Source organism: Nicrophorus vespilloides, unplaced genomic scaffold (assembly GCF_001412225.1).
Source record: "Nicrophorus vespilloides isolate i.1.1-1 unplaced genomic scaffold, Nicve_v1.0, whole genome shotgun sequence".
Lineage (NCBI taxonomy): Eukaryota > Metazoa > Arthropoda > Insecta > Coleoptera > Silphidae > Nicrophorus > Nicrophorus vespilloides.
The window spans coordinates 97,533-124,532 of NW_017100113.1; the positions used below are offsets into that span (position 1 = coordinate 97,533).

A 27,000-nucleotide genomic window follows, 5' to 3' on the forward strand; every position below is an offset into this window, starting at 1 on the left:
ATTGTTGTACAGTTGAATTTAAATCATACATAATTTTATTCCATGATAAAAATATACAGACGATAGTCTGTATCGTATACGAAAGGTGAAAGGTTTAAATATCAGCAAAAAGCCTTTGATTACAAAAATAAGAATACAAGTATAATATGAATATATTCTGTAACTCGAAAAGTCTGAGTCGCCAAAGTTATTAAAAGAGATTGCATAATAAATTTGTGTAGAGGGCAAATAATTTTACGTTGGTATTACTAAGAATATAATATTAGCAGCGACATCCGTAGTCGTTGGTGAAGTCAGGTATGTATGTCGATTGATGTTGTCGATGTTGGTGGGTGGTAGTAATTATGGTGTAGTGTGAAGATTGTCGTAGTAGATAAAGCGCGACGTATCTATTTTCGACAACGAAGGTGACTTTTGGAAGTTCAATCAATGCCCTACATTTTGGTTCGCGGCAATTTGGCGTCTTACCGCACCTCGACACCGTGGAGAGTCCTAGTTTCCGGTTTGAAGGCGAATGACATCGACCAGTTGAGGCGGTTCCCATCAGGTGGTTTATGCGACGATTGGACCATCGAGTACATGCAACATCCTACTGTCATCCTCACGGCCCTCGAAGTGTTAGGGTACAAGGTTGTCACCTCCAGCAGCTCAGGCTTCCCGAAGCATCAGGAAGATTTCGAATATCACATGTGGACTATGCAAAAGGACTTCTCCGAACCGGATCCAGAGCACTCCGCCGCTTCTCCAACCGGAAGAATCGCATAAGGCAACGAAGGAAGAAAAAAGAATGGAAATACCGGCCACCCTATTGATGACCAGCGGTACGTACGTGTACGTGGCAGTCAAGGGCTCCGTGCATTCCTCAACCAGTCAAGCCTACGGATTGGACAAAGATGAAGAGACGGCTCTTGCAAAGAAGTACACGAATCTCTGTGAACCGGTGGTGAACGGTGTTTTGGTGAAGGCGTCGCCAGTCGAGCTGATCAACGCATTAGGAGAGTTGGGATACAAAGTGGTCACTCAATCCGGCGAATCAGAGATCGTCTGGACGATGCAACGCGAGGTCTAAAAACTGAGCATCCAGCAAACAAAAATAATAACAATGTCGAACTGTCATGACTGTCAGTGTCATCATGCCGTTAGCGGCGTTCAACAAACTCTGGATGAGCTGGAGTTCGAACGTGGTATTTGGGCTGCGGCCCACTGCGGGGACTTGGACAGGGTTGAACAGTTGGTTAAGTTTAAAGGTGAATGTGTAGACAGACCTGATAAAGCCGGGTACACGGCCTTGCATTATGCGGCGCGAGCGGGTCACTTGGAAGTCTGCAAGTTCCTCCTAAAGCACGGGGCTTTCGTTGATGCCACAACCAGGGCCGGCCTTGCGACTGCACTTCACAGAGCTGCCAGCACAGGTTGGTGATACAACCTAGACCACCCCCCACCACCCCTAAATAAACCAACCACCCACCACTGATCAACGAACCAACCAACCAATAAATTACATTAATTACAGGTAAATTGGATGTGGTCCGATTGTTGATAGCGCACAAGGCAAATGCGCGTCTCCAGGACGCTGACGGAAAAACGGCCCTGCATCGAGCCGCCGAAAAGCAAAACGGCAACATCTACCAAGAAATCTTATCGTATGCGCCCAATCTAAGCGACGTTCGAGATAACAAATCCAAACTCGCTTCAGATTACTTACACTGAACTAATCCAATTTAGAAAGTATCCGCTTCTTAAACTCTTATTACTAACAAGTGATCACCTCCTCCCCGCCCAAAAAAAGGAAATTTAAATCCTAATTTTTTGAAGAAAGAAAAACACTAATCTTAATGTTTCAATAACTTCTTTATTATTAACCTATTTTCATTAAATAAATTGTATTTCTTATTTGTAATTATTTATATAATAATTATATATATATACTAATGCTATATATATATAATATATTTTCAAAGTAATTTCTCTTTTTAATTTCGAAGGCTCATTAAAATGTTGTAAAAAGTTATTGCAAATTGATTATCCTTACATTTCCTTTCATTCAATGTAATATTATTATTACGAATTATCGCGGTTACCGGAAGAAAACAAAACTAAAAATAAAGTTTACATGTAACCTAAAGAGACTTAAGGATTGAGAAATAGATAAATTAGGGTTTTGTCACATGTAAACTAAATTATGTGAACCATTTCTGTTGCTTCTGATTACACACAAAACAATAGTACGAAAAAAGTCTTTGAGGTTTTATCTTGTTGTTCCTTTCTTTTTTGCATGTGTTTTAAAATTATTTTAAAAACGGTACTATTTCATCTCCTTGGTGTAGGCGTCAAGCTCTGCGTCTAACTGTTCCGCAGTTGGGGGCGCTCCTGGTTTCTTCGTATTCCTGGGATTGCGACCTCCACCGCCGCGTCCTACTCATGAAGAAAGATTTGATAATAAGCTTATTTCTTAATTGAATATTTTTGTTTCATTACCTCTCGTTGGCCTGCTCTTGGGTCCTCCTCTCCTTGGGCTACCACCTCTATTATTGCTGCTGAACTTTCTCTCCATGCCTATGGGTCCAGTTGGTCCACCTCCCATGATTCTGCCACTCCTCAGCACTGACTGGATCTCTGATGTGGTGATCTGTATGTTCATAGCGCGTCCATCCAATGGGACTCCGTTGTACTGTTTCATTGCCTTGATGGCATCCATCTTCCTCTCAAAAATTACATCAGCTGTTCCCAGCGACCGCCCTGAGCGATCATAATGCACGGCGGCATTTTTCAGCGGTCCGAACTCTGCAAACAGCTCTTGGATGTCAGAGTCTGAGACCCCAAAGTCCAAATTGGAGACCATCAGTTTAGTTGGCCCCATGCTGGATTGCACAGCTGCCCTGACAGCCGCCAGTTTCCTCGGGCCATAGCCCTCAAACAAATCGTGCTTCCAAGCACTGTTAACATCTCCCTGGGGACAGAACAATTCAGACTTCAAAAATGCGCTCCGCACACTTGGCACACGCAACACTAAATATTATTTTTATACTGATCATCAACACTATTTCTGGGTTATTTATCACACGCAGACTTTCCACCACTTCGCCACTGCCGCATCATTATCATCATCGATAACAACATTATCAACAACTGCCCCCGTTGCATCATCGGTGTTCCGGGATATGATATAACGTATTTCTGCACGTGTGTCTGGGAAGATTGAGGAGATTTTTACCCTGATGTATGGCCTGGCGACGCCGCCCCGATTGCGCCCCCTTTGAACGCCGCCCCTCAATTGTCCACCGCCGCCTCCTCTGCTGAATTGGGCGCCTCCTCTTCCGCCGCCCCTGGTACTTCCTCGTGAGACTCCGCGGCCGCCCCGCTTGCCGCCACCACGGCCTCTTCCGCCACCGCTCGGTTTTCCAGTCTTGATTATATCATCCAAACTCATATCCATCTTGTCAACCATATTTTCAATCCAACCACACTCACTCACTTAGCAGAAAAATTAATAAAACAATATATCGCAGCAACAAACTGAAGCCCAAAATAGAAATGGCGGCTAATGACGCCAACCAGAATCGTTGCCAACGTAAAGACACCGAACACACCACATTAAAGACTTCTTCGCAGAGGTACCAACGTAACTAAAATTAAAATGAACATATAGGAACACACGAATATCACATGAAATTGCAGATTTATTTGCTTTGGTCCTTATGATCTAATATGTAGAGAAGCATTTTGCTCTGGTCGATAGCATCATTCGAACCCAAGTATGCATTATCACCTGAAAATAACAACAGTGGATTTAATAAATTGCAACATTGCGCAACGACAAATATAAACTTTTCATTTGCTACTTTCCAAATACCAAAAGGTAGACGTAACTCAAGTAATCATAACCGAATATAAAATTGATGATTTCAGACTCCTCCAACGAGGTCACAGATCGATTACGATTGGTTGATCAATTTATTTTCACATAATAGTTGAAGCGAGTCTACCTTTTGTATCAAAATTTAAATAAAACGACCAAAACTTAAAATGAGAATTTCAACATGAATTTACCTAATAAATTTTGTTCTAGGCTGTCCAGCTCCGGCATCGAGAGGGTGGCGTTGCTCCGTATGTTCTTCTCGAATTCCATCTCGAGACTGTTAAAGTCCAATACGCCATCGAGATTCTTTGGGCCACCTGGAATAAGATTGGTATCGTACCCGTCCCCGATGTACCGCTCTAAATTGCTGTCGATGTCGTGCAGTACGTCGTCATCGTCCTTTGAACCCTCTCTCAGGCTTAGCAGATCAGCAATATCACAGTGATTGTCGTCCTCGTTATCCTCTTCCTCCTCCTCCTCTTCCTCGTTGATGGCTTCTATCCGCCTATCGATTGTTTTCACGTTGGCTAGATCGCAGCTCTCCTGCGAATGCTTCCTCTTCAGATGACGAGCCAACGAACTCTTCAGCTTCACTATGTGATCGCAGAGCGGACACTGAAAGCACTTCTCGAAATGGATAGCCGCGTGCTCCTTCATCTCCTCCACAGTCTTGAAACTCTCATCGCAGTGCATGCACCTCTTGCTGTGCACCCTACCGTAGTGCGTGGTCAGATTGGACCGTTGCCGGAACTTTTGTCCGCATACCGAGCACCTGTGCTTGTACTCGGCGTTGTGGATAAGCATGTGTTTTGTCAAATACTTCTTCACCGAGAACTTCTTTCGACACTGCGGACACTCGTACTCTCCGATACCCTTGTGGATGCGTATGTGATCCAAATAAACGTCTTTCCTGGTGAACTTTTTGCAACAGACCTGACACACGAAATGCGAGTCGCTATGAGAGGTCATGTGTTGCGTGAGGTGCTTCTTGGTGGCGAACTGCTTCGAACAGATATCGCACATGTTCGATTCCTGCTGTTTCTCACGGATGGCTTTCGCATAGTGCACCCGGAGATGGCGGTTCAGGTTCTTGCTGCAGTAGAACTCCTTAGTGCACATCGTGCATGGGAATGTTACCTTCTCTGGGGAACAGGCGTGCGCATCCAACGTCTTCTGCGAGGGAAACACCTTCTTGCAATCGCCGTGGCAGATAAACTGCTGCTTGTGCTTCAAGCTGATGTGTCGCGTCAAGTACTTCTTCAGTGTAAAGCGCTGATCGCACAGGTCGCATTTTATGTCCAGCTTTTTGTTGCAGTTGTGCGACAGAAAGTTCTCATTTCTTGTAAAAACCTATGGAAATATAAAATTACTTCAATAAATGCGAACCGTGCTAGTCCAGAAAAACTGACAGAAATATTAAATCAATATTTATTTTAAATCGAGTGGGTTTTGTCTTCAAATTTGTATCCATAAAATGTAAATGAACATAAGATTAATTTAAAAAAAGAAAATAACTGCAAACAAAAACTGAAATGATCTTGTTTATTTTGTTTTTGTTACGTTCCTTGAATACTCCCATGGAAATATAATAAATATTGACAAAACCATTTGAAATAACTGTATGTGAAATGTAAAGAGCGAATACCGTTTTGCAATGTCCACAGACAAAATCGCCCGTGTGAGCCGCCATGTGGACGATAAGGAGTCGCAATTTGCTAAAGCTCTTCGGGCATATATCGCAGCAGAATCTCTCCGCCGGTGCGAGGTTATCTGGCAAAGGAAAGTCGAACGTTTCGTGCACCTGCAGAATATTATCGACGCCCAGATTTAGTGAGTCGATTTCCAAATTGCTGGGAACCATCTCGAACGGCGGCAGTACGTGATCCAGTAAGACGTTACTATTCTCCATTGAGTCGATCTCGTTGAGTAGAGGTCCTCCGATTCCAGCGGTGTCCGCTGTCTTCTTATTATTATTGATGCGGCCCTTCTCCAAATCAATGTGAGTAGCGTAGGTCACGTTCGAATGAACGAAGAACATGTGTTTCTTCAAACTCTGCGTCACACAAAACACCACAGGAATAACTTCATTTCATCCTGGCCGCGCCACAGTGCTAACCTTACGTGTTTGGAAGGACTGCTTGCACAGCTCGCACACCTTCCTCAGCTGCATGATGTAATGCTCGCGTATATGCTTCGCGAAAGATGTTATCGTCTCCTCCGGTTTTCCGCAGAACTTGCAAGTCCACGCCGCCCTCTCCGTTATATCCTGATTCTTCATGACTAGACTATTAACATCTGAAACACAACAGAAAAAAAAATTCCGTGATTAATGACAAATTCCAGTTTCAAGAAGAAACCCCACCAAAATCACGGGTAATATTAACCACTTCACTCTCCAATGTCTTGGCATTCATTAATTTGCCATAATAGTCTGAGTACCATACTTTCAAATAGTCATTTATGTCAATATTTCTTATAACTAGAAAGTAAATCTCTGAGCAGTGCTCAAAGCACACCAAGTTCTGCTCCTCCAACACACTAGCAGTCTGCACAAAATACATCCAATTGCAGTCAGCCTCATTGGAATTGTCCAAGTAATACTCTTTGAAATATTCATCTTTGCTATTGAATATCTTTAATGGGAATGATACAGCTGGATGGATGGTGAAGATTTGTTTAGCCTCGAATGGACCAAATTTTGTGCCCTTTTGTATAACCATCAGGGACTGCACAGAGCAGCTTCCATCTGCCATCTTCACCACCTGCAGCCCATCTGGCAGTGATAGTTGAGCCCTGGAAGGCACCTTCTTATCTTTGATGTGGGTGCTCACTGTAATCGTGCCACATTCGGTGTACGCGTGTTTCTCTCCGCAGAGTCCGCACACCATCTCCTGTGGGATCAAAGCCTCGCTTTCCATTCTGTTTTCCATCCTAATTTTAAAATCCCACAGCGACAACAACAAACCGATTTCTAGGTTAGCTTCCAGGTGACACCTGTCAAACCATTGTTGCCTAACCTATTAGCCGAATCAGCGTTTCTCAATCTAAGACAGTTTAAAAATGTTATGCGACAATATACGGATCTATCAATATAATGGATGCGACTGGATCCAAATCTGCAATAATTGGAAGAGATATTCAATACAGAAAACATATGTTATCGTACTAATGCCTACATCATCGGTAGCAATCAGGCTAGAGCAAGTTGGGGAAACACTTCTAAGTACATACAGTCCTGTATCGTTCAAGAAAACCGCAATTGACGGCACTGTTGACCTAGGTAAGTGATAGTTTCATAACTAATTCCAAAATATAAATAAATAATAGAAGATGTTGATGACGGGCAGCAACAATATGGGGCGGCGCCGAACGTTGGCAGTATTTTTGAAGCACCGACGTTCCGTAATCGCGAAGGGTTGGCACTAACTTCGGCGAATTTCCTAACCAAACCTGAAAGAAACAAAGAGAAAAATAATAACAATAAACGTAGCAACTGCAACCAACCTCAAGTATATCAACATTGAATCAACCATATTAACTACACACACGAACATACACATATGTATGTGTGTGTGTATAATATTGCATATAAAAGGAAATCAAAATAAGTTTGTCGATTGTTCATTTTTGTTTTAATTGATTTAGCGAGGGCCGCCGATAGAGAGTCGCTATATTCATATTAATCTCTCTATCGTTATAAGTGTGCGAGTGTGTGCTTCGAGATTGCCGATGGTATGATGATAGCGCTCGAATTCTTGTCGGTCGGATATTTATAGAATTTTATGTTTCAATCGTTAATTTCGGGCGCCATTTTATATTTGCCGGTTTCCCCATTTGTACGTGCGGTTGTCAAAAACGCCAGTGGTGGAGGAAGAAGAAGAAGTGGAGGTTAAGGAGAAGGAGTAACGCCGATTGTAAGAGAAGATCGAAAACAACAGAAGAGCGAAACAAGAAAAAATAACAGCTAGATAATAGATGTGTGTATATATGTAAATATATATAGTATATATATATATGTAGTGTGTACGTCGGTTTGCGAATAGTTGTGAGCACACGGAGGCGACGAAATTGTACATAGTTTTTTTTTACTTATTTGTTATTTTTTCTCTTTAGTGAAGAGAAAAGCCTTTAATTGCTAACCATCATTCGTGTGAGCACACATATAAATATATATACATACATATATGTATAGATAGTGTTATTTTTTAATTTCGGATTGGTAATATACTTATTAAAAGGCGGAGTGTGCACAGGATAAGATTAAAAGTGTGGTAATACGACTGGAAAAAGGGATATTTTCGGGAACAACGTAATAGGATAGAAGTGCTCGTTTCATTGGCCCTCTTCACTTCTCTTTTTGGTATTTATTTTTTGCGTGCAAGTGGAAAAAAGGTGAGTGCGAATTCCCACATTCTCTCTTTCTTTCTCTCTCTCTCTGTACTTTTTGGCTGTGTGCATTTTTCTCTTCTCGCACACATAGAGAATTGCGAATCGTATCTGTCAGTTTCTGTCACTCCCTTTGGTTAGGTTTTTCCCCACGACAGACGTACGGTGCGTTTGACACTTGTCATTCCTTAAGTAGGGTAGGTTTTCGACTGCCCACTGTGAATTCGCGAATAACCCCCCAAATTCGTGTGTTCGCCCTTGTCTTCGTCGGTAGAGTGTCTTCGCAACCGGGGATCCTGCGATACCGCTGACAACGGTTCCGGTTTTCCTGCGCGGGGGGGTAAGTCGATCAGTTTCTTTGCAAGCGACATCAATTACTCATTAATCTCAACCCCCCTAAAACTGACAGAATCTCCTGCCTCTCACCTCTTATTCTTTCTGTAGATAACAGTACAAGCCTCCCTGTTTTATTTTTAGTATTGCCTCATTGCCTAAAGCAGTGTGGTTTAATTATTTGCTATGTATTACTCTTCTATCTATCCCTTTTATAACAGTGATAATCAGCTGATTATCCATTATTAATGCCTACACTCTACTTCAACACAATTTATCAAATCGAAAGATGAATATCGACAATCAGCTGATCACATCAATCCTACTGTCTTTATCATTTGTTTTTGTCTGCAGCTTGAGTATGTTTTCCTAATATCAGCTGATTATCTAATTCTGTGCAAATTGATCTTTTAAAGGTCTTTTACTTTTGAAAACATTCTTGATTTTACTACTTTAACTAGAACCATCAGTATTACTAATAACACCATTAGCATATGTCATCTCATGTATTTTAAAAATTTCAGCAATGCCCAATGTATTCCAGGCAACCTTCACGACACATATTCAATACATATTGTATTAATTCAATTGATCATTTCTACAAATGCTGATGCAGATTATATATGAATTGATAATTCTAGTAGAATTTTATGACATTAACTAAAATAAGTCTTAATACTATTTACAATTTTAGATGTCGTAATAGCATTGAGTATTATCAGTTGATTAACTAAGATAAAATTAGTTGTTTCTATGCTCTAGCATGTAATATCAATACATTAACGTTAACATATTCATGATAATTTTCTATACATACTTGGTGATCTAAATGAAATAAATGAATTGAATTCCTTGATGCATATGATTATTTTAAAATTGTATTTATTTACCTGCACACAATCTCAACATAAATAATTTGAGCATATTTAATTCAAAGTTCAAGTTATATTTTCGAGAATTGTTTTTGTTGAATTTTTTGTTTTGCATCAACTAAATTTCTGATGTTATTATTCCACACTGTCTCGGTTGATAACCCAATGATTCATTCCAGTTTTATCTGCATTTTTAAGATCTTTCACGAATTTCATCAGTTCTTCAGCTCTTAATCAAACCTCTTTAAGATTTCATAATCATATTCATCTTATTTCCCCTCCGAAAGAGAGAAAGATACTTAAAAGCAATCCTTGTATTATTTTTAGTGACGTTACTTACCGTTCATTTGTTTTATGCACAAGTTTGTTTTATTTTTAGCTTTGCGAATGATACATCCACACTTTTCGCATTGTGCAATATCAACCTATCTAATTAATGCATATTCCGTTACATTTTTACACTCGCAATTGAAATCGAACGAATTGTTTCATCTGTTATTTTCAAAATTAGTTGTTTACAATTTTTGTGAATAAGACAACAACTTGTACATATTTAGCAAATCCACTAATTTATTTTTAGTCTCTGCCGATTATTAGTTTTCATTTGTTCGTGAATCATTGTAAGACAATATTGCGTAACATTATTGATTTTTCATAGATAAAACTTATAATCGTTTTGCCATTTTTGTTAATTGAAGTTAATCGGTTTTATAGAAATTAATTTGACTTTTTCATTGAATGTTAAAGGTTAAAGGAACGTTTGTATTGATTTTCAGATATCCCAAGTAATATGTACGAAGTTGATTGAAGGAAAGACAGAGATAAATCAAGGGAATATCAATCAAAATGACTATAGCTACAAGAGGACAAGGCATACCAGGGGATTCATCAGATAATCATGTAATTATAGTAACTAAAATCTCTTGATTATAAACATATTAGTTTACTAATCTAATCTTAAATCGTTGCAGAGTGTAAATCCGGTGGTACCAGGTCCAGCCGACGTGCCATGCGACAACAACAATGTACAGCAGCAGCAGAACAATGCACCAGAAAATCCGGCCGAGCCTCAGTTTCCGGTTGAGAAGTTGGCGACTTTGGATGAGAAGATCTCCAATCTGCGATGGGTCGTGCCGGTTTTACCAGACCAAGAGCTTGAAAGTTTGCTGAACGCGGCGATAGACCTGTGCAGACAGGGCGTGGACACCAGGTCCGAGGCATGTCAGCGGTTCTTCCGCGAAGGTCTGACCGTTTCCTTTACGAAGATCCTAACGGACGACGCCGTTTCCAGCTGGAAACCGAACATTCAGGCGTGCATCAACCACAATTGCATCAAGCTTATAGAACTGTGCGTTATAAAGCTACCGCACGACTGGTTTCCGCTGCTCGATCTATTAGCAATGGTCCTCAATCCCAACAACAAGTTTCACACGTATAACGCATCCAGACAGAGTGAAACGGTGGGCACAACCTCAAATCTCTCCGAGGAGGAGCTCTTTGCCAGACCATCGACGGACTTACGAAATCCACGCGGATGGTTGGTAGATTTGATCAACAAGTTTGGTGAGCTGGGCGGTTTCCAGCTGCTTCTGGAACGTTTTCAAAGCGGCAAGAACTTGACCGTGGCAATTGTTTATGCGCTACTGAGACCGTTTGGTCTGTCATACGAGTGTCTCACGCCGCACACTATCAACAAATTTCTACTTCCCGTGCTGGAAATGGTCCCGGAAATCCTGGACAAGCTGAGTGACGATGAGCTAAAACGCGAGGCGAAGAACGAGACGAAGAGCGATATCGTCTCGGCGATCATTAAGAGCTCCAAGAACCTGGCCTCACGCGTCTCCAATCAGGACGAGTTAATAAAAACGTTGGAGGGTTTCCGGCTGAAGATGATCCTCCGGCAGCTGCAGATCTCCAGCTTCAACGGCAAGATGAATGCCCTGAACGAAATCAATAAGGTTATCTCCAGCGTGTCCTACTATCCTAATAGACACCAGGGCGTCGAGGAGGAGGAATTTCTAAATCCCGAAAAGATGGCCAAGTGGATAAATGAGAATCGAGTGTTGGAAATCGTGTTGAGGGATTCGCTACATCAGCCGCAATACGTGGAAAAGTTAGAGAAGATTCTGCGGTTCGTCATCAAGGAGCATGCATTGAGCTTGAGCGATTTGGACGCGGTGTGGGCGGCGCAGGTGGGAAAGCACGAGGCCATCGTCAAGAACGTGCACGATCTTCTAGCGAAATTAGCCTGGGATTTTAGTCCCGAGCAACTGGACCACCTGTTCGAGTGTTTTCAAGCGTCGTGGACGTCGGCATCGCGACGACAGAGAGAAAGATTATTGGAGTTGATCAGGAGATTGGCAGAGGATGACAAGGATGGTGTAATGGCACACAAGGTGTTGACATTGTTTTGGAATTTAGCACATGAAGACGCACCGACGGAGATCATGGATCAAGCATTGACGGCGCACGTTAAAATTTTAGATTACTCCTGCTCCCAGGAGAGGGATGCGCAGAAGACTGTGTGGTTAGATAAATGCGTGGATGAGCTGAAAGGTGGAGAAATGTGGGCTCTGCCTGCATTGAAACAGATCAGAGAGATTTGTTGCCTGTACGAACCATCGACCAACGGCATTCTGCCGCAACGAGGCCATCACATGTTCTACAGGCAAGAGGTGATCGAGCGTTTGCAAAACCAGCATTCGCTCGTCATTCTGGTCACTAATAGTTTGACATGTTACATGGATCACTTACGGAATTTAATCAAAGAAACGCCGGAGCTGACGAGCGAAACTTATCTGCCGGATGGTAGGTATAGCCACGTGATGCAAGTGCAGGAAAGACTGAACTTTTTGCGGTTCCTGCTAAAGGATGGACAGCTGTGGTTATGCGCAGAGCAGGCCAAACAGATCTGGCAATGTCTCGCAGAAAACGCGGTCTTCGCCTCGGACCGTGAATCCTGCTTCAAGTGGTTTTCGAAACTGATGGGCGAAGAACCTGATCTAGATCCGGGCATCAACAAGGACTTCTTCGAGAACAATATCCTGCAGCTGGAGCCCACCCTGCTGACGGAGAGCGGCATCAAGTGCTTCGACAGGTTCTTCAAAGCAGTCAACACAAGGGCGGGTAAACTGAAGATCAAGCGACGTTCCCTTCTAACCGAAGATCCTGATCTCATAGGTTTGGATTATTTGTGGAAGGTTGTTACATTGTGCAACGACGACATAGCGGCAAGGGCAGTGGAGCTGCTGCGAGAGGTCAGCACCAATCTGGGGCCACGACTGATTGGATCTCAGATGGACTTTCATGAAAATTACATAACCGAGTGTTACGATAGGTTGAGGGCGCACTATGATACGGTGACGGTGCTGCAGTCATCGGAGACGACGGAGATCGGTCAGCAGATCGAGAATAGGATCAAGGCGGAGGCGGTGAAGATGTGCAGGGTGATGCATGTACTGCACGAATATATGAGCGAGTGCGACAACGGGTTCGTTGGAGAGAGAAAGATACTTCCCTTGCACAGAGCCTGCAGAGGCAAACATATGGGGTTGATCGTGAGGTTTTCAAGTCCAAATCGACAAGTGGAAGACATGGAGGTATTCACACATAGCAATGATACATTGGCATCTCTGCGACGTTACATCCTGCGTAGAATCAAACCAGGCGTACATTGCAAGCTGGAACTGTACGTGAATTCGGAACCACTGGATGCGGCCGATGATAAAAAATTGCTTTCTCAGATCGCTCTCAGAGATAAAGTGTTGATCTTGGCTAAAGTCACGCAGGTCAACTCGAACATGGCCTCGTCTCAGGACAGCAGTTCGGACAGCTCCACTTCTTCACCGCTGCACCCTTACGATGGACCCAATATGGAAGCAGAAAACCTTCTACCGGGACTCTTGATGTCCATGCAACCAGTTTATGCCCAATTCTTTTGCCAACTATCTGCGCTTGGAACCGCATTGAACTATCCGCCACTCAGAGATAATGGGCGGGCACTGCTGCAGTTGATGCCCTGCGATTCGAGCATTATTCAAAAGCTTTTGCTACTGTTTACTCCGACCCCTTCCAATGATCCGGATATAACGGTGGAGAACATGTTCTTCAGTGCCACACCATCGGAAGTCTTGTACAACTTGGAAGTGCTCTATGTATTGCTGATGCCAGCGTTGGACCCGCTCTCAGAGAAATCGTTCGAGATCCAATACAACTTTATGGTTTCTGGAGAAGCGCATTTGTTCCTCGAGATGCTGACCCGTAACAATTTCATGTCATCTGCAGACATGGTAACCAAACGATCGGCATATTTGGTGGTTCTGAAAATTTGTAAGCTGATCTTGACCAGCGTGGCTCATGTGCTCGTGAAGCTGAGCGAAGATCACACTCCTGAGAACGAGAATTCGGGCGAAAACCCGGGGAAATTCTTGAGGTTATCGCTACGCGCTGTCCCTGGTCATTCTGACCAATTCATAAGACAGGTCAGCCTGAAGGTCTCCGCCAATTTGGCGGAGTTGGTTCTAGCGGACTCATCGAGTTCCGGACCAGCTCCACAAGCACTCTTCAGTCAAGCATTGAATTGGGAATTGCCTGATGCAAACACGGTTCAAGCACTGATAAGATTAGTTTGGGCTGCAAGCAGTGCAAATCTACACTCTCTTAACGCCACGCCGGAGATGTTGCATTCTCTCTGCGATCCGACGAAAAGAAATGCTCAGCTGGAGTTGCACGCCGACGACGTGCTACTGTGCAAGGAAGCATTCGAGCTGTTGAGTATGAGCTTGATCCTGAATCCGAGCAGTTTAAAAGAAATGTGCACAGAAGAGCACCACCATTTCCAACTGTTCCTCACCGACCTCCTTCTGCTGAATCCGTGTCGAGCTGTACGTATTTCGGCGGCCGAACAGTTCATCATTATTTGCACGAACGGCGCTGCGAGCAGAACGGCACTTCAACTTATTACACCTTTACTATTTTCGCTTCTCGACACACTTGTGTTAGAGAATGCCAAGACTTCACACGAATTCTTCCAGGTACTCTGCCGATTCGTGAGTTTCACTTACAATACTACCAGCCCGCTGCCAGAGGCAGAAGGACTACTTGCATCAGAAGTGGCATGGCTAAGAAAGGCACGAGGTCAGCACGATGTGCTTTTGGAAGGCCACCTTGGTCTCACCAGAGAGTTGCTGAGTTTCATGTCACCCGAGCAAAAGTGCGAACTGGGCTCAACCGATCGTGGCAGCTTCATCAAAGAGTTGATCGAGGATTTCCTGTTTCCCGCGAGCAAATTAATGCTTCAGTTGCAGAGGACCGGACAAATGGGGGAGGATCCAGCTACGCCCATTTGCGACACGCCGCAAACGCAAGCCGCCGCCTTTGATCTAATCATCTCGCTGTGCATAAGCTGCGTACCCAACTGTAAGCAACTGGTCATTATGTTGAATGACATGTTCTACTCGGACCAGGAGACGGCGATAGTCGATTGGGATTATTTTCCATCCGTAGGTCCAAGACCGCAACAGGGATTTGTCGGACTGAAGAATGCCGGCGCAACGTGTTACATGAACTCTGTGCTTCAGCAGTTGTACATGGTGTGTAGTATTCGGGAAGGAATTCTTGCATGCGAAGGAGCTGCTACCAATCTGAACGAAGATTTCAGTGGAGAAGACAGAAACGAGATGGACAACGTGGAATGCTGTGACGATCGCGATGATAATCGAAAGGACTATAACGTAGGCATCCTAAAACAGGTGCAGGCAATTTTTGGACATCTGGCCTGTTCCCGACTTCAGTACTACGTACCCAAAGGACTATGGAGACATTTCAAACTGCAAGGTACATTGTCGATTAACAACTATTATTATAATCACGGTTTGAACTGTTTTTGATTATATTTTTGTTTGCAGGCGAGCCAGTGAATTTGCGCGAACAGCAAGACGCCGTCGAATTCTTCATGGCTCTAGTGGAGAGTCTGGACGAGGCACTCAAGACGCTCGGACACGAACAGATCATGAGCAAGATTCTGGGCGGCTCGTTCTCCGATCAGAAGATTTGCAAGGGCTGTCCGCATCGATATTCGAAGGAGGAGCCGTTCAGCGTGATCAGCGTAGACATCAGGAATCACAGCAGTCTGCCTGACTCGCTCGAGCAATATGTGAAAGGAGAACTGCTAGAAGGTGCAGATGCATACCACTGCGAGAAATGCTCCAAAAAGGTAGTGACTGTAAAGAGGCTGTGCGTGAAGAAGCTGCCGCCGGTGCTGGGAATCCAGCTGAAGCGATTCGAGTACGACTTTGAGCGGGTTTGCGCCATCAAGTTCAACGACTACTTCGAGTTCCCGCGTGACCTCGACATGGAACCATACACGGTTTCGGGGCTGGCGCGACTCGAGGGAGAGATCATAGACTGCGACATAGATCCAAGCTCTGTCGACGTCTGCACCAGATACAGATTGTCGGGAATTGTGGTGCACTCGGGTCAGGCATCGGGCGGACATTATTATTCCTACATAAGACACAAAGATGCTATCACCGGGGAGGGTAGTTGGTACAAGTTTGACGATGGCGAAGTGTCCGAATGTCGCATGGGTGAGGACGAAGAGATGAAAGTCCAGTGTTTCGGTGGCGATTATATGGGTGAGGTCTACGACCCAATGCTGAAGAGAACCACATACAGACGTCAGAAGAGATGGTGGAATGCATATATGCTCTTCTACACTCGTCTCGACATCGAAGAAAATGGATTCATCAACAAATTAGCTACATTGTCTTTGAGTGAGTATTTTCTGCACAATTGGTGTGAAACTAGTCAATATGTAGATGTAGAAATATAATTCAAATGAACAACTGTTTTTAATATCTGTAATTCATTTAGACGATGGCGAAAAGAAGGAGATTGCGCCGCTGCTGAAGATGCCCGTAGCTATAGAGAACAGTATCCGGCGGCAGAATATCAAGTTCCTGCACCATCGTAGCCAATTTTCGGCCGAGTACTTCTCGTTCATTAGGAAGCTGGTGCATGGAAACGCTCCTACGGGCACCCGCCTTATACAGCCGCTTCCCACCGAAACGGAACGGCTCTGCATGCTGAGCACCCAATTAGCAAGCAAGTTCCTATTTCACACCGGATGGCACACCAAGAAGAATCTGAGGGGTCCAGCCATGGAATGGTAAATGCGAATGATCTTTAAATTAATATGAATGGATAGAATAATATTGTTTTTTTCAGGTGTGATGTTTTGTGCCTACATCTGCGCGCTGCCACTTCGATACGGACGTGGTTCGCACAGCAGATGCTCTTCAATTATCCTCATCGATTCTGCGAGTACCTACTTAGCTGTCCCAGCAACGAGGTGCGATCAGCCTTCATTAAGATCGTCGTGCTGCTGGCTCATTTCTCGATGAACGACGGCCCCAGTCCGTGTCCTGCCACTCTCAACAATCCCGACCCCAATGCCACCCTCAGCGATCACATCCTCTGGGCCCTTCTGGGTCTGTTGCAGCGCGAGGTCAGTGAACACGGACGGCACTTACCTCATTACTGTAACGTGTTTCACATGTATGCTAGTCAAGGTAGGAGAGAACATATAATTGGACCATATCGTATATAATTATGTTGTGTTTGGTCCGTTACTTCTTTAGGTCTTCAGGAGAAGGCTCAACTGTTGAGGATGAACGTACCTGCTACGTTTATGCTGGTGGCTTTGGACGAAGGCCCTGGGCCGGCCATCAAGTTTCAATACACCGAACTGGGAAAGTTGAACCAGGTGGTTTCGTGTCTGGTGAGGTGCTGTGACATCACCTCCAAGTGCCAGTCCAGCATCGGTGCACCAATCCTGCCGAATCCGTACGGTGATCCTTCTTGCAGCGAGTACATCATGACTCTCTCGCCGCAGGCTTCCGAGGTCCTCTTCTCTCGCACCAGGTACCATCTCTTTCTCTCTCGTCACGATGTGACTATTTGCTACTACATTTTGTGTATTATTGCAGTTATATTAAAAAGGTGATCGAGGATTCAAACCTGACGGAGGAGTCGATAAAACTGCTGCAGTACTGCTCCTGGGAGAATCCGCACTTTTCGCGGACCGTGCTTTTGGAGTTGCTGTGGCAGATCGCGTTCGCTTACTGTCAAGAGTTGCGCCATCACATCGAGCTACTCCTCGCCGTTCTGTTACTCGAGGACTCTTGGCAGACGCACCGTATTCACAACGCAATCAAGGGTGTTCCCGATGAGCGGGAGGGTTTACTGGAGACCATAGCCAGGTCGAAGAACCTCTACCAGAAGCGGGCATACCAGTGCGTCAAGTGCATGGTAGCCCTCTTCACGAAGTGCCGGCCTGCCTTGCAGATCCTGCACTCGCAGGCCGACGTTCGAAAGCAGTGGGCAGAAGCTGTCGCGTGGTTGCAGGACGAGCTCAGCAAGAAGTGTGCGCCGAACTCGCAGTATACCTACGCCACGTGGTCGCCTCCTGCTCAGAGCAACGAAAACTCCAATGGTTACTACCTGGAGCGGTCGAACAGTGCCCGAAAAACCTTGGAGCGCGCCGTGGAGCTGATGCCTGAGAGCGAACGTGAGGAAGGTTACATCAGCGAAGAGCTGGAGTCCCAGGAGGAGGTCGCGGAGAACAATGGCCAAGTGGAAGAGCAGCAGCAACCGCAGCAACAAGGACAACAGCAACCGCAACAATTGCATCAGCAGCAACAACCATCGCCACCTCAGCAACAACAACAACCCACCACATCAAGTAACAACGGCACGTCTTCGAAGAGCGGTCTGCCGGACGTCACACAGAGCTGTGAGAATATGCCCTAAAACAGGGTTATTCGTTCAGTTGATTATTTCGTTTCGTTGTAATTATTTCTCCGTTATCTGTTAACGCGCCGTTTGTATTTTGTTCGATTGAAGAGTGGAAGGCGTGGAAGGGTCGATCGGTCTATAGAGGCGGTTGCTCGCTTCTCCTCCGAAGCAAAACAGGTGGGTCGTACTTTACATTACTACTATTAATTATACATATATATCCATATATATATATATTATTATTTTTCCGTTGTCTATTCTTCTGTCTGTCTGTTGAGAAAGATCGGGAGGACTTTGTGATACAATTGTATATAATTATGTAACGACGCATTTTTGTGACTTTTTATAATGAACCGGGATTTGCATTTTTTTTTCGTTTCTCTTTGTCTCACTCTCTATTTCTCTATCTCTCTCTATCTAAATCTCATTTTGTCTCGTGCGCCTTTCAAAAATTATTTTATCATTATTTTTCCTTGTCCTATTAAGGCGTTGATTAATTTTACTATGCTATGCATATATACGTATATTATATATATATAAATACTACTATTTAGCCCCATTTTTATATGAATGAAAAACCAAAAAAAAATTTCTTCAATTACTTCAACACACACCCACACACATAATTCAATTAAAACACGCGTATACTTTTATAATTTTTGTTTTACGGTCTTTTGTTTGTAACTATTATTTTTTACGGAGGGGAGAATGCAAATAAACAACTTAAATTAAGCAAAATTAAAAAACAAAACATTGACAGAAGATTTAAATTTTAAATTAGATTTGTTCTCGGGGCGAGAGGCTTTCATTTAATCGTTGACATTTAATTTCACGTTAAGATATGTCAAGATTCGAATTGTTTGGTCATTTTGTACGCCGCTCCTTCTATTATTTATTTAAACCAAATATTTATGTATCCGCTCCCCTCCTTTTTGTTTTGTTTTTGGGCGCGCCTCTGCGGACATTGCTTAAGTTTTACGGATTAAAAAAATATTTGACGCTGACTCGAAACGAAACATACATCAATTATGGACACCCGCTTTCCTCCAATAATTTCATAAATTGACACACGCATTTTTTTGGTGGAATCTACGATTATCAATTCTTTTCAATTCGTATAAACAAAATGTAATAAACGAATTATTGAAATTGAACGGAAACGACCTGCATTTGACATTGACAGAGGATTGTCGCGAACCGGAAATCACCCCCTGAAACAAACAAATATGTATCGCCGTTGTTGATTTTCATTTTGTTTGTTTTCTTTTTTGTTGTAAGAATATGAAACTAAGCAATTAAATGGTAATATGTATGTATTTGCAATTTGCTACTTACGTATGAATTGTTTTTGATTTTGTAAACATGTAACAACCAACAGAAAATCGAACGTCTGTCTTTTCTTGTATAAAAAATTATAATAAACCAGTAATAGACAATAGAGTTACGTTATTTGGGCGCGAAACATAGGAAAAGATGAGATAAGAAAAAAATGCACCGTAATTCCCTAATGCGTTGAAAACAAAATGTTTTTTTTGTTTGTTTACCTTTTCTGTGTTTTATATATAATATATAATATTTCTTTTCAATACACTTATTTATTGATCAATACTAAACAACACACCTACATATGAAGAAGAAATACAATTGAATCCATCAAAAATAAAGTTGAAACACTTGCATACACTTATTTATATATATATATATCTTTATATATATATATATTGATATACTGACTTAATTTGACTTACTCTTAAATGAATAATTGATTTCTCAGTCGATCAACAAGTGAAAAATTTGATTAAAAAAAAACGATATTAGCGTTTTTTATTTCTTTTCTTGTAAATACCGTTTATATACACATAGATGTATAAATATATATAAAAAAAATAATCTTTTTTTCCTTTTAGTAATGTTAAATGTATTTATTTATATATATACATATATATATACCTTATACAAGTAATATATAAATATATATTTATATAGATGCTATATATTAATGAAACGAGAAACTGAGAAATTAATTTCATATTTTATATACTGCATATATCCGATTTTTTTTTATATAGTATGTGCTATGTTTGTTTTGTACTTTTTTGTTTCCTTGTTCTTTTATATATAAATATAAATTGATTTTCGTTGCGAGAAGATGACGGAAACTAAGCGAAACCAAACGACAGAAATACAAATAATATAACATGGCGGAAAGTAATTGAAGTGTGAATTGTTTCGACGTTTGACGAGATGATAACAAAAAAAAAATAACTTGAAGCATAAGACAGAATAAATTTTGAAATGAAAACCAGAAATCTATTAATCTTTGTAGTTAGTGCAGTTTGTCTCTAACTTAATTATTGAATGTAAATACCTCTAGCTTAATAAAAACGAAACAGTTTTGTGGTCTTATTGATTATTATAATTATATTACTATTATTTCTTTTAATTATTATTACTATTTGTGATATCGTTTTAATTTTATTTTTTATTTCTACTTTATTATTATTTTTTTGGAAACAAAGTGTTTTTATTATGTTAAAATGTCAATTTTTAAACTACTCTGCGCTACTTCTCTTTCGTTTGTTTTATTTTCTACGATTTACGTACATCCCGCATCCCTTTTTTATAGGTTTTATTAATTACTCCAGTTTCTCAATTTTTGTTAAAAAAAATAATAAAATAAAGAGTGTATAGATTGGTTTTATTTATTAGTGCAGTCCGGATTGGGTGATTATGAACCGGCAAGCGTCCGGTTTCAGATAGGGGGCGTTCACCACGCGGAATCGACGAATCCCATTGGTCCAGTCCCGTTCGATTAGGAAACGACACACGACGTAATTGGCCCATGCATTGCCTAGACTTGGCCCTGACGTATCGCTATTAGGGTCATCCGTTACCTAAGTTTTACCACACAATCAATTTCCGGTGTGTTTTTGGTATCGTTTTTCAATTACCTGATTCACGCACACCACCACCAAGTTGTGAGTCCGGGCCAAATGGTTCAATTGTCTGCAAATGTCATCGATTTCTTTGGATCTTTCCAAGTATTTGATATCTTCGCTGCGGAAAATCGCAGCTATCGAATCGATAACGACGAGACTAATGCGCACGTTTTCCAGAAGCTTCGGCAACTTCACGAACAGCAGTCTCCGAAGGGCGATCTGCAAATAGTATTGTTTTTTTAATTATTGAATTAAATCTTAATTAATAGCGGTTCATAGCACTGTGGCTATAGTCGCCTGTATCATAAAACTGATACGAAAGGTGACAGGTTCGAATCTCACCAACAATCAAAATTGTGGGGGTGGATAAGCACCGAAAATGTTATACAAATGTGATACTAACGAAGTCCATCGAATGTTCCACGAACACTTTGTCCATGAGGCTCTCGTCGCCGCTGAGACCAAATGCGGACGGGACGCTGAGTGATAGTTCTAAAAGTCGATTGGCTGGAAACGATTTATCGGTGCACACATAGAAAGCGGCGCCACTGATTGGAGGCATTTGCACAGCGACAGCCAATTGCAGGCAGAGCTGCGTCTTACCAACGCCGGCCTCTCCGTAAACCTCGTTTATCATTTTGAAGCGGAATCCCCCTCGAGTCAGATCATCAATTTGAGCACATCCCGTTCTGAGCCTCAAGCAGTCTTCAATACCTAAAGCTAATATTCGAACAGAATGACTCGAAACTTTAATAAATATAACACGAACCATCTTTAATCCTGTCACCAATTACAACTTCGGCTGCTATTTTCTGCAGATGCTCAGATTCTTGTATACTAATCGTATACTTCTTGTGTAACGAAATCGCTTCCGATATTAAAATTTCTTTAATAGACTCCACTTCGCCTTAAAATAAACATCAACGAATACTCTTCATTTAAAGATAAATCAAAATATATTTAAATGAACTTTTCATACTCAATTTGTGTGCAATTTTCTCCGGCAACTTCTCCTTCAGAAAATCCATGTTTTAGGTTATAAATATAAACTTGCAAAATGTTCGCTCCTTTTTCTTACTCGACAATAAAAAATCACGTGAAAATATCATTTATTAAATAATTTAAACACTATTTAAACAATTTATTTTGTGGTATAATATAATGAAAAATTAAAAGTAAAATATTTTTTACGTTTTGCTTCGTTTTATCTTTTTGTCATGAATGAAGAGAAAAAAATCGAAAATAAAAATAATAGTAAGTCTTGGGTATGTAATAAATGTTGGTAAAAAAATATCCCAGATGCTGCTAAATCAGATAAGGGAAAAGAAGAACAAATGAGACTACATATGAAGGAGGTTTTGAATTCATGTCCTGTTTAGCCAGATGATAGCTTTCAGCAGGAAGTATGCAATGCCCAATCCATATACTATTTTCTCTTTCTGCAGACGCCCCAGGTGCTCCAACTCCAAAGCCATAACGCGTCTATTCAATTTGGCCATCTGACGACGTAAATGCAGCACCTCGTCATTTGCACTCAAAGTGTCTCCACCAGCACCAATTGGTGGACTGCTCTCTCTATGCAATATACTTGAATCATTCAAGTCAAACCTAGCTATCTGCTTGGCTTGGTGCGCTCTCGGTTTTGGTTCAGGCTCAGGTTCTTCAAAATTAGCATCAGGAAATGGATATCTGTCCAATGTGAGTGTTCTTGGTGGGGTGGCCACTCTTAAATCACATGGGTATGGTTCTGTGGGTAAAAGGGAATTGTCGAAAGCGATTTCGCGTGGCGGTGCTCTGGTGCCCATGTGCTGATGCTGTCCCACAACAAGAATCCTCTCGGGGACCTGCATATTGATGTTTTCATTCCAGTGTGGACCCCCATTCAGACTCTCACTGCTGAAGCTAATCTTGTTCGGCACCTGCATCTTTTGGCTGATGTCTACTTTGAAATTAGCATCGGTGATAAACGCATCCTCCAGCTCACTGTAGTTGGGACTTATGCCATTCGCAGACATTTTTAAAATAAACCCTAGAAAATATATACAAAAATGGGAGTGATGATGAGCACAACGCACAGCGATTTATTTACCTCTGGCTCAAGTACCGCACTCCCAGCAACAGAACAAATATGTAAAATTAACTCAATCTTAGGTATAAAATGTTCCTGAGCTGAATCAAGCTGAATAACTGGCTGCAACCAACTTGCACACTTTAAAATTGACAGCTGACAGGACAGGAACCAATGACAGTTCCATATTTAGCAAATTTAGATCTGTGTTGCATAACACGTCTAATTAATAATTGAATTTCGTATAAATGAAGAAATAAAGCGTTGTATTAAGAAACTTTCTTAATAAGGTTCACTTTACGAATAGTATATGATGTATGCAACCAGATATGCATACATAATGAAAGTACAAAGTCATTGTAATAAAATCTTTATTTTTTTTTTGTAATTAATATACAAACTTATAATTTATGTTAAGGTTAGACGAAATCCATTTTTGGTTGTTCCGTCTCAGCGTCCCTACATTTGGCGTGCTGCAGCTCGCGTCTGATCTCGTTCGTTATAGTCGGATGGTTCTGCTTCTTCAGGAGATTCAATAGAGCATCTCTTTGTTCGCTGGAGATATCCGCTTTATATCTTTGCACAAAAGTCAGGAATGCTTGATGCCATAGCACTGGCAATTCTCTGGTATCTCTTTCGAATCTCAAGAAATGGAAAACCACCGCATCCACGACCCTGTATGGCAGAGCGTACTTTTTATCGAAAAATATCCTAAGGAAGATCGAATTTGCTCCGGTATAATCCATCTCGGCGATCTTCAAAATAGCTGCGGATGAGTGCAGAATCGGTATAGAGTTTTTGGCAACGATAGAACCGATGATTATAGCTTCGCGAAGCGTACAATTTCCGCTCTCGAGGAGTGGCAAAAGGAAGCCCTTCATGAACGCTCCCGGTTTGTACAAAGACTTTTTAACCGCTTGATACAAGTGAAAGTTTAGTCTCTTATACTCAGCCAAATCGTCTCTTATACGAGGCAGTAAAACCAAATTGTAAAACCTTTGGGCCATCTTCTCCTTCAAGTTTGAAGCGAATATCCTTGTAGACTGATACATTGCAGCAGCGGACCAAGTAGGTGGATCAGTTATATAAAGTATTTGTTCCCAATTCCTCAGCTTGGGCACAAGTTTAAACGCTTTCGGTATCTTTCCGCTCCTGTACTTCTGCAACACCTCTTTAACACCTTCATACATCTGTTTAACCCTGGGGTCTAAGTCTTGTAATTGCAACGAGCCCGCGTCAGTGAAGTGTGTATCCAATTCTGTGTGTTTTTCAGTAATTTTCTCCATAATGATATCAGCCAAAGTCCTCCTCGGCGCCGGATTTGCGCTCATGAACAACTCCATTGCCTTCTCGTCATCCTCATTGATCTCCAGATCCTCGTAAAACGTGTCTGGAGGCTCAGCAGTCTCCTCTTCAGAATCAGAATTGTCATCATCTGAAATATCCAGTTTCACCTTTTTCTTTTGTGCGATAGCTTCAACAGGAGTAGGCACAAATTCGTTTTCCATTTCCCTCTGCTGCTCCCTGACAGCAGACAGGATTTTCTTTGACAGACCAGCATCGACATACTAAAAACAGTATCAATGTTAAACATAAAATACAAAGAAAAATAATTCTTAAACCTAACCTCATCATCCTCCTCATCTCTTGAGCGCACTTTATTCCTGTTCTTCGCTTTCACCGATTGTCCAGCAGCAATGTCCTCTTCAAGAGACTTCTTTGCTCCCATCTGCGAGGGCTTCAACTTTTTCGCTTTACCCATTATCACATTTGCTGTAGGTAACAATCACAAAAATGAAACTTGACTTGTAAACAACGCACGTGTTTTTAAACGTCAAATTGAAGCAAGTTGTCAAAACTATTCCAGAACTACCAACATATGATTTTGTGTAATGAATTAAAGTATTTACATTATTAAACAATTAACGAACTATCACATTATTTTATTACATTATATTTGATTAAATATATATATTTTTTTAAATATTTTAATTGATTTCTGAAAGATTTCTATATCGGTGACAGCTGTTAATTGACAGTTGTTTTGGATCACTTTGACGTTTCTTCCGGCTTATCCTTTTGACTATATATGAACTTTTTTGTTTTAATGTTTTTTCGAATTAGCAGTTGGAATTTGATCGTTAACTAAAATGCAGAACGTAATCAACAGTGTTAAGGGTACAGCTCTTGGTGTTGCTGAATACTTGACTCCAGTCCTTAAGGTAGAACGTTAATTATCACTGTTCATTGATCACATTATTATCATGAACGTTTTAGGAGTCAAAGTTTCGCGAGACTGGGGTGCTAACCCCAGAGGAGTTTGTGGCTGCTGGTGACCATTTGGTGCATCACTGCCCGACATGGCAATGGGCCAGTGGTGATGAGGCCAAAGCTAAACCATACCTGCCAAAGGGGAAGCAGTTTTTGATCACCCGAAATGTACCTTGTTCAAGGAGATGTGAGCAAATGGAGTACTCTGAGGAGTTCCAGAGGATCATTGAATCTGATGATGCTGATAATGGTTGGGTAGACACACACCACTATGACCCACATAACACAGGATTAGAGGATAAAGTATCAGAGATGACATTGGATAATGGGAAGGTGGAGAGTATGGAAGATGCTTTGTTGAATGATGAATGCAATGAAAACGACGACGATGATGATGATGAGGAGGCTGCGGATATGGAGGAATTTGAGGAGAGCGGTATGCTAGACGACGCTCAGGTTGTTCCTCATTAGTTTATATATATAAATATACGAAATTTTCACGAGCGTTAAAATTTCAGACCACAACTGTTATCCACATACCGGAGAAGATGATTTCCAAGCAGACGGACGAGGAAGGCGGAATCATTCACACGCGCACCTACGACTTGCATATAACGTACGATAAGTACTATCAAACGCCGAGGCTGTGGCTAACCGGATACGACGAGGTTCGTATCCATTAAATCAAGTCGACTTTCGCCGGATCAGCTTTTGTTTTGCCGTAGAAACGGAAGCCATTGAATCGAGATGAGACATTCCAAGACATCAGCAAAGATTACGCAATGAAGACGGTTACCATGGAACCGCATCCACATATGAGTATAGCCAAGATGCCTTCTGTCCATCCCTGCAGGTGTGTTTCCTATTCCAATATTGTAATGCTGACATTCAGTATGTCAAATATTTTACAGACATGCCGAAGTGATGAAGAGTATCATCGAAACGGTGACGGAAGGAGGCGGAGAATTGGGAGTGCACATGTACCTCATCATTTTCTTGAAGTTCATGCAATCGGTAATACCCACGATCGAGTACGATTACACGCAAAACTTCACCATGTAACAGCGTTCGGCAACATGCATTTGCAATCATTTTCTCACATACGTGATTACGATGTTGTCTCATTATTACGTTCAATTCTCAGTTAAATTTAAACTTGATAAGCTTTAAATGATTTTACAAATTTTCATGGAAAATTTGCCGCTTCTTCGAAACTTATTGTTTTGGCTTTAAGATTACATACGTACGTGTACTTTATATCTTCTATTTCTTGTCTAGCACATTAATAAAAAGTAAAATTCACTTAACTTCTTTTTTTTAACATTAATAATAATAATATTACTTCATTTCATCCTGTTCTTGATCCAATCTATCCAATTATACAAAATATAGTTTACCCAGAACATTTCAAGATCCATGCGAATAACGGAGTTTAAAATGATGCATAATTATGTATAAGAAGTTCTATAAGTTACA

At 41.7% G+C, this 27,000-nt stretch overlaps 10 protein-coding genes across 15 annotated transcripts; 5 read left to right on the forward strand and 5 right to left on the reverse strand.

The window, feature by feature from the left end:
• The first annotated feature begins 260 nt into the window (after window positions 1-260).
• On the forward strand, window positions 261-852 carry LOC108568670. The gene has a single exon (XM_017929876.1). It carries the CDS (start codon window positions 430-432, stop codon window positions 763-765), a length of 336 nt encoding a protein of 111 aa, XP_017785365.1. The 5' UTR covers window positions 261-429; the 3' UTR covers window positions 766-852.
• Window positions 774-1,084, forward strand: LOC108568671. The gene has a single exon (XM_017929877.1). The coding sequence runs from the start codon at window positions 788-790 to the stop codon at window positions 1,067-1,069; it is 282 nt and encodes a 93-aa protein (XP_017785366.1). The 5' UTR covers window positions 774-787; the 3' UTR covers window positions 1,070-1,084.
• Window positions 1,084-1,840, forward strand: LOC108568669 (ankyrin repeat domain-containing protein 39). Its single transcript, XM_017929875.1, has 2 exons — window positions 1,084-1,412; window positions 1,514-1,840. The coding sequence occupies exons 1-2, from the start codon at window positions 1,103-1,105 to the stop codon at window positions 1,708-1,710; spliced, it is 507 nt and encodes a 168-aa protein (XP_017785364.1). The 5' UTR covers window positions 1,084-1,102; the 3' UTR covers window positions 1,711-1,840.
• Window positions 1,841-1,948: 108 nt separating this feature from the next.
• LOC108568688 (THO complex subunit 4) lies at window positions 1,949-3,547 on the reverse strand. The gene is made up of 3 exons (XM_017929911.1): window positions 3,215-3,547; window positions 2,479-2,950; window positions 1,949-2,415 (listed from the first exon to the last, which is right to left on the reverse strand). Exons 1-3 carry the CDS (start codon window positions 3,446-3,448, stop codon window positions 2,306-2,308), a joined length of 816 nt encoding a protein of 271 aa, XP_017785400.1. The 5' UTR covers window positions 3,449-3,547; the 3' UTR covers window positions 1,949-2,305.
• A 115-nt stretch (window positions 3,548-3,662) lies between these two features.
• On the reverse strand, window positions 3,663-7,116 carry LOC108568687 (zinc finger protein 271-like). Its single transcript, XM_017929908.1, has 6 exons — window positions 7,036-7,116; window positions 6,222-6,975; window positions 5,976-6,154; window positions 5,505-5,912; window positions 4,051-5,209; window positions 3,663-3,769 (listed from the first exon to the last, which is right to left on the reverse strand). Exons 2-6 carry the CDS (start codon window positions 6,787-6,789, stop codon window positions 3,681-3,683), a joined length of 2,403 nt encoding a protein of 800 aa, XP_017785397.1. The 5' UTR covers window positions 6,790-6,975; window positions 7,036-7,116; the 3' UTR covers window positions 3,663-3,680.
• On the forward strand, window positions 7,066-18,755 carry LOC108568686 (probable ubiquitin carboxyl-terminal hydrolase FAF-X). 5 transcript variants are annotated; one of them, XM_017929902.1, is made up of 10 exons: window positions 7,695-7,836; window positions 8,098-8,251; window positions 8,387-8,585; window positions 10,227-10,350; window positions 10,422-15,285; window positions 15,357-16,223; window positions 16,324-16,618; window positions 16,678-17,021; window positions 17,091-17,373; window positions 17,439-18,755. In XM_017929902.1, exons 4-10 carry the CDS (start codon window positions 10,297-10,299, stop codon window positions 18,259-18,261), a joined length of 7,530 nt encoding a protein of 2,509 aa, XP_017785391.1. In that variant the 5' UTR covers window positions 7,695-7,836; window positions 8,098-8,251; window positions 8,387-8,585; window positions 10,227-10,296; the 3' UTR covers window positions 18,262-18,755. The 5 variants fall into 5 exon arrangements, with proteins under 5 accessions (XP_017785396.1, XP_017785395.1, XP_017785391.1 ...); XM_017929905.1 differs by having other exon boundaries at window positions 8,442-8,585; XM_017929903.1 differs by lacking the exon at window positions 8,387-8,585.
• Window positions 18,756-20,773: 2,018 nt separating this feature from the next.
• LOC108568678 (DNA repair protein XRCC3-like) lies at window positions 20,774-22,268 on the reverse strand. Of its 2 annotated transcripts, none has more exons than XM_017929885.1 (5): window positions 22,165-22,268; window positions 21,955-22,092; window positions 21,589-21,899; window positions 21,198-21,404; window positions 20,774-21,140 (listed from the first exon to the last, which is right to left on the reverse strand). In XM_017929885.1, the coding sequence occupies exons 1-5, from the start codon at window positions 22,211-22,213 to the stop codon at window positions 20,952-20,954; spliced, it is 894 nt and encodes a 297-aa protein (XP_017785374.1). In that variant the 5' UTR covers window positions 22,214-22,268; the 3' UTR covers window positions 20,774-20,951. The 2 variants fall into 2 exon arrangements, with proteins under 2 accessions (XP_017785374.1, XP_017785373.1); XM_017929884.1 differs by having other exon boundaries at window positions 21,589-21,905.
• A 70-nt stretch (window positions 22,269-22,338) lies between these two features.
• On the reverse strand, window positions 22,339-23,404 carry LOC108568717 (transport and Golgi organization protein 11). The gene is made up of 2 exons (XM_017929956.1): window positions 23,275-23,404; window positions 22,339-23,214 (listed from the first exon to the last, which is right to left on the reverse strand). Exon 2 carries the CDS (start codon window positions 23,198-23,200, stop codon window positions 22,550-22,552), a length of 651 nt encoding a protein of 216 aa, XP_017785445.1. The 5' UTR covers window positions 23,201-23,214; window positions 23,275-23,404; the 3' UTR covers window positions 22,339-22,549.
• A 241-nt stretch (window positions 23,405-23,645) lies between these two features.
• On the reverse strand, window positions 23,646-25,112 carry LOC108568716 (bystin). Its single transcript, XM_017929955.1, has 2 exons — window positions 24,881-25,112; window positions 23,646-24,821 (listed from the first exon to the last, which is right to left on the reverse strand). Exons 1-2 carry the CDS (start codon window positions 25,013-25,015, stop codon window positions 23,673-23,675), a joined length of 1,284 nt encoding a protein of 427 aa, XP_017785444.1. The 5' UTR covers window positions 25,016-25,112; the 3' UTR covers window positions 23,646-23,672.
• Window positions 25,113-25,311: 199 nt separating this feature from the next.
• On the forward strand, window positions 25,312-26,826 carry LOC108568689 (ubiquitin-like-conjugating enzyme ATG3). The gene is made up of 5 exons (XM_017929912.1): window positions 25,312-25,475; window positions 25,531-25,980; window positions 26,043-26,192; window positions 26,250-26,377; window positions 26,436-26,826. Exons 1-5 carry the CDS (start codon window positions 25,404-25,406, stop codon window positions 26,584-26,586), a joined length of 951 nt encoding a protein of 316 aa, XP_017785401.1. The 5' UTR covers window positions 25,312-25,403; the 3' UTR covers window positions 26,587-26,826.
• Window positions 26,827-27,000: the final 174 nt, after the last annotated feature.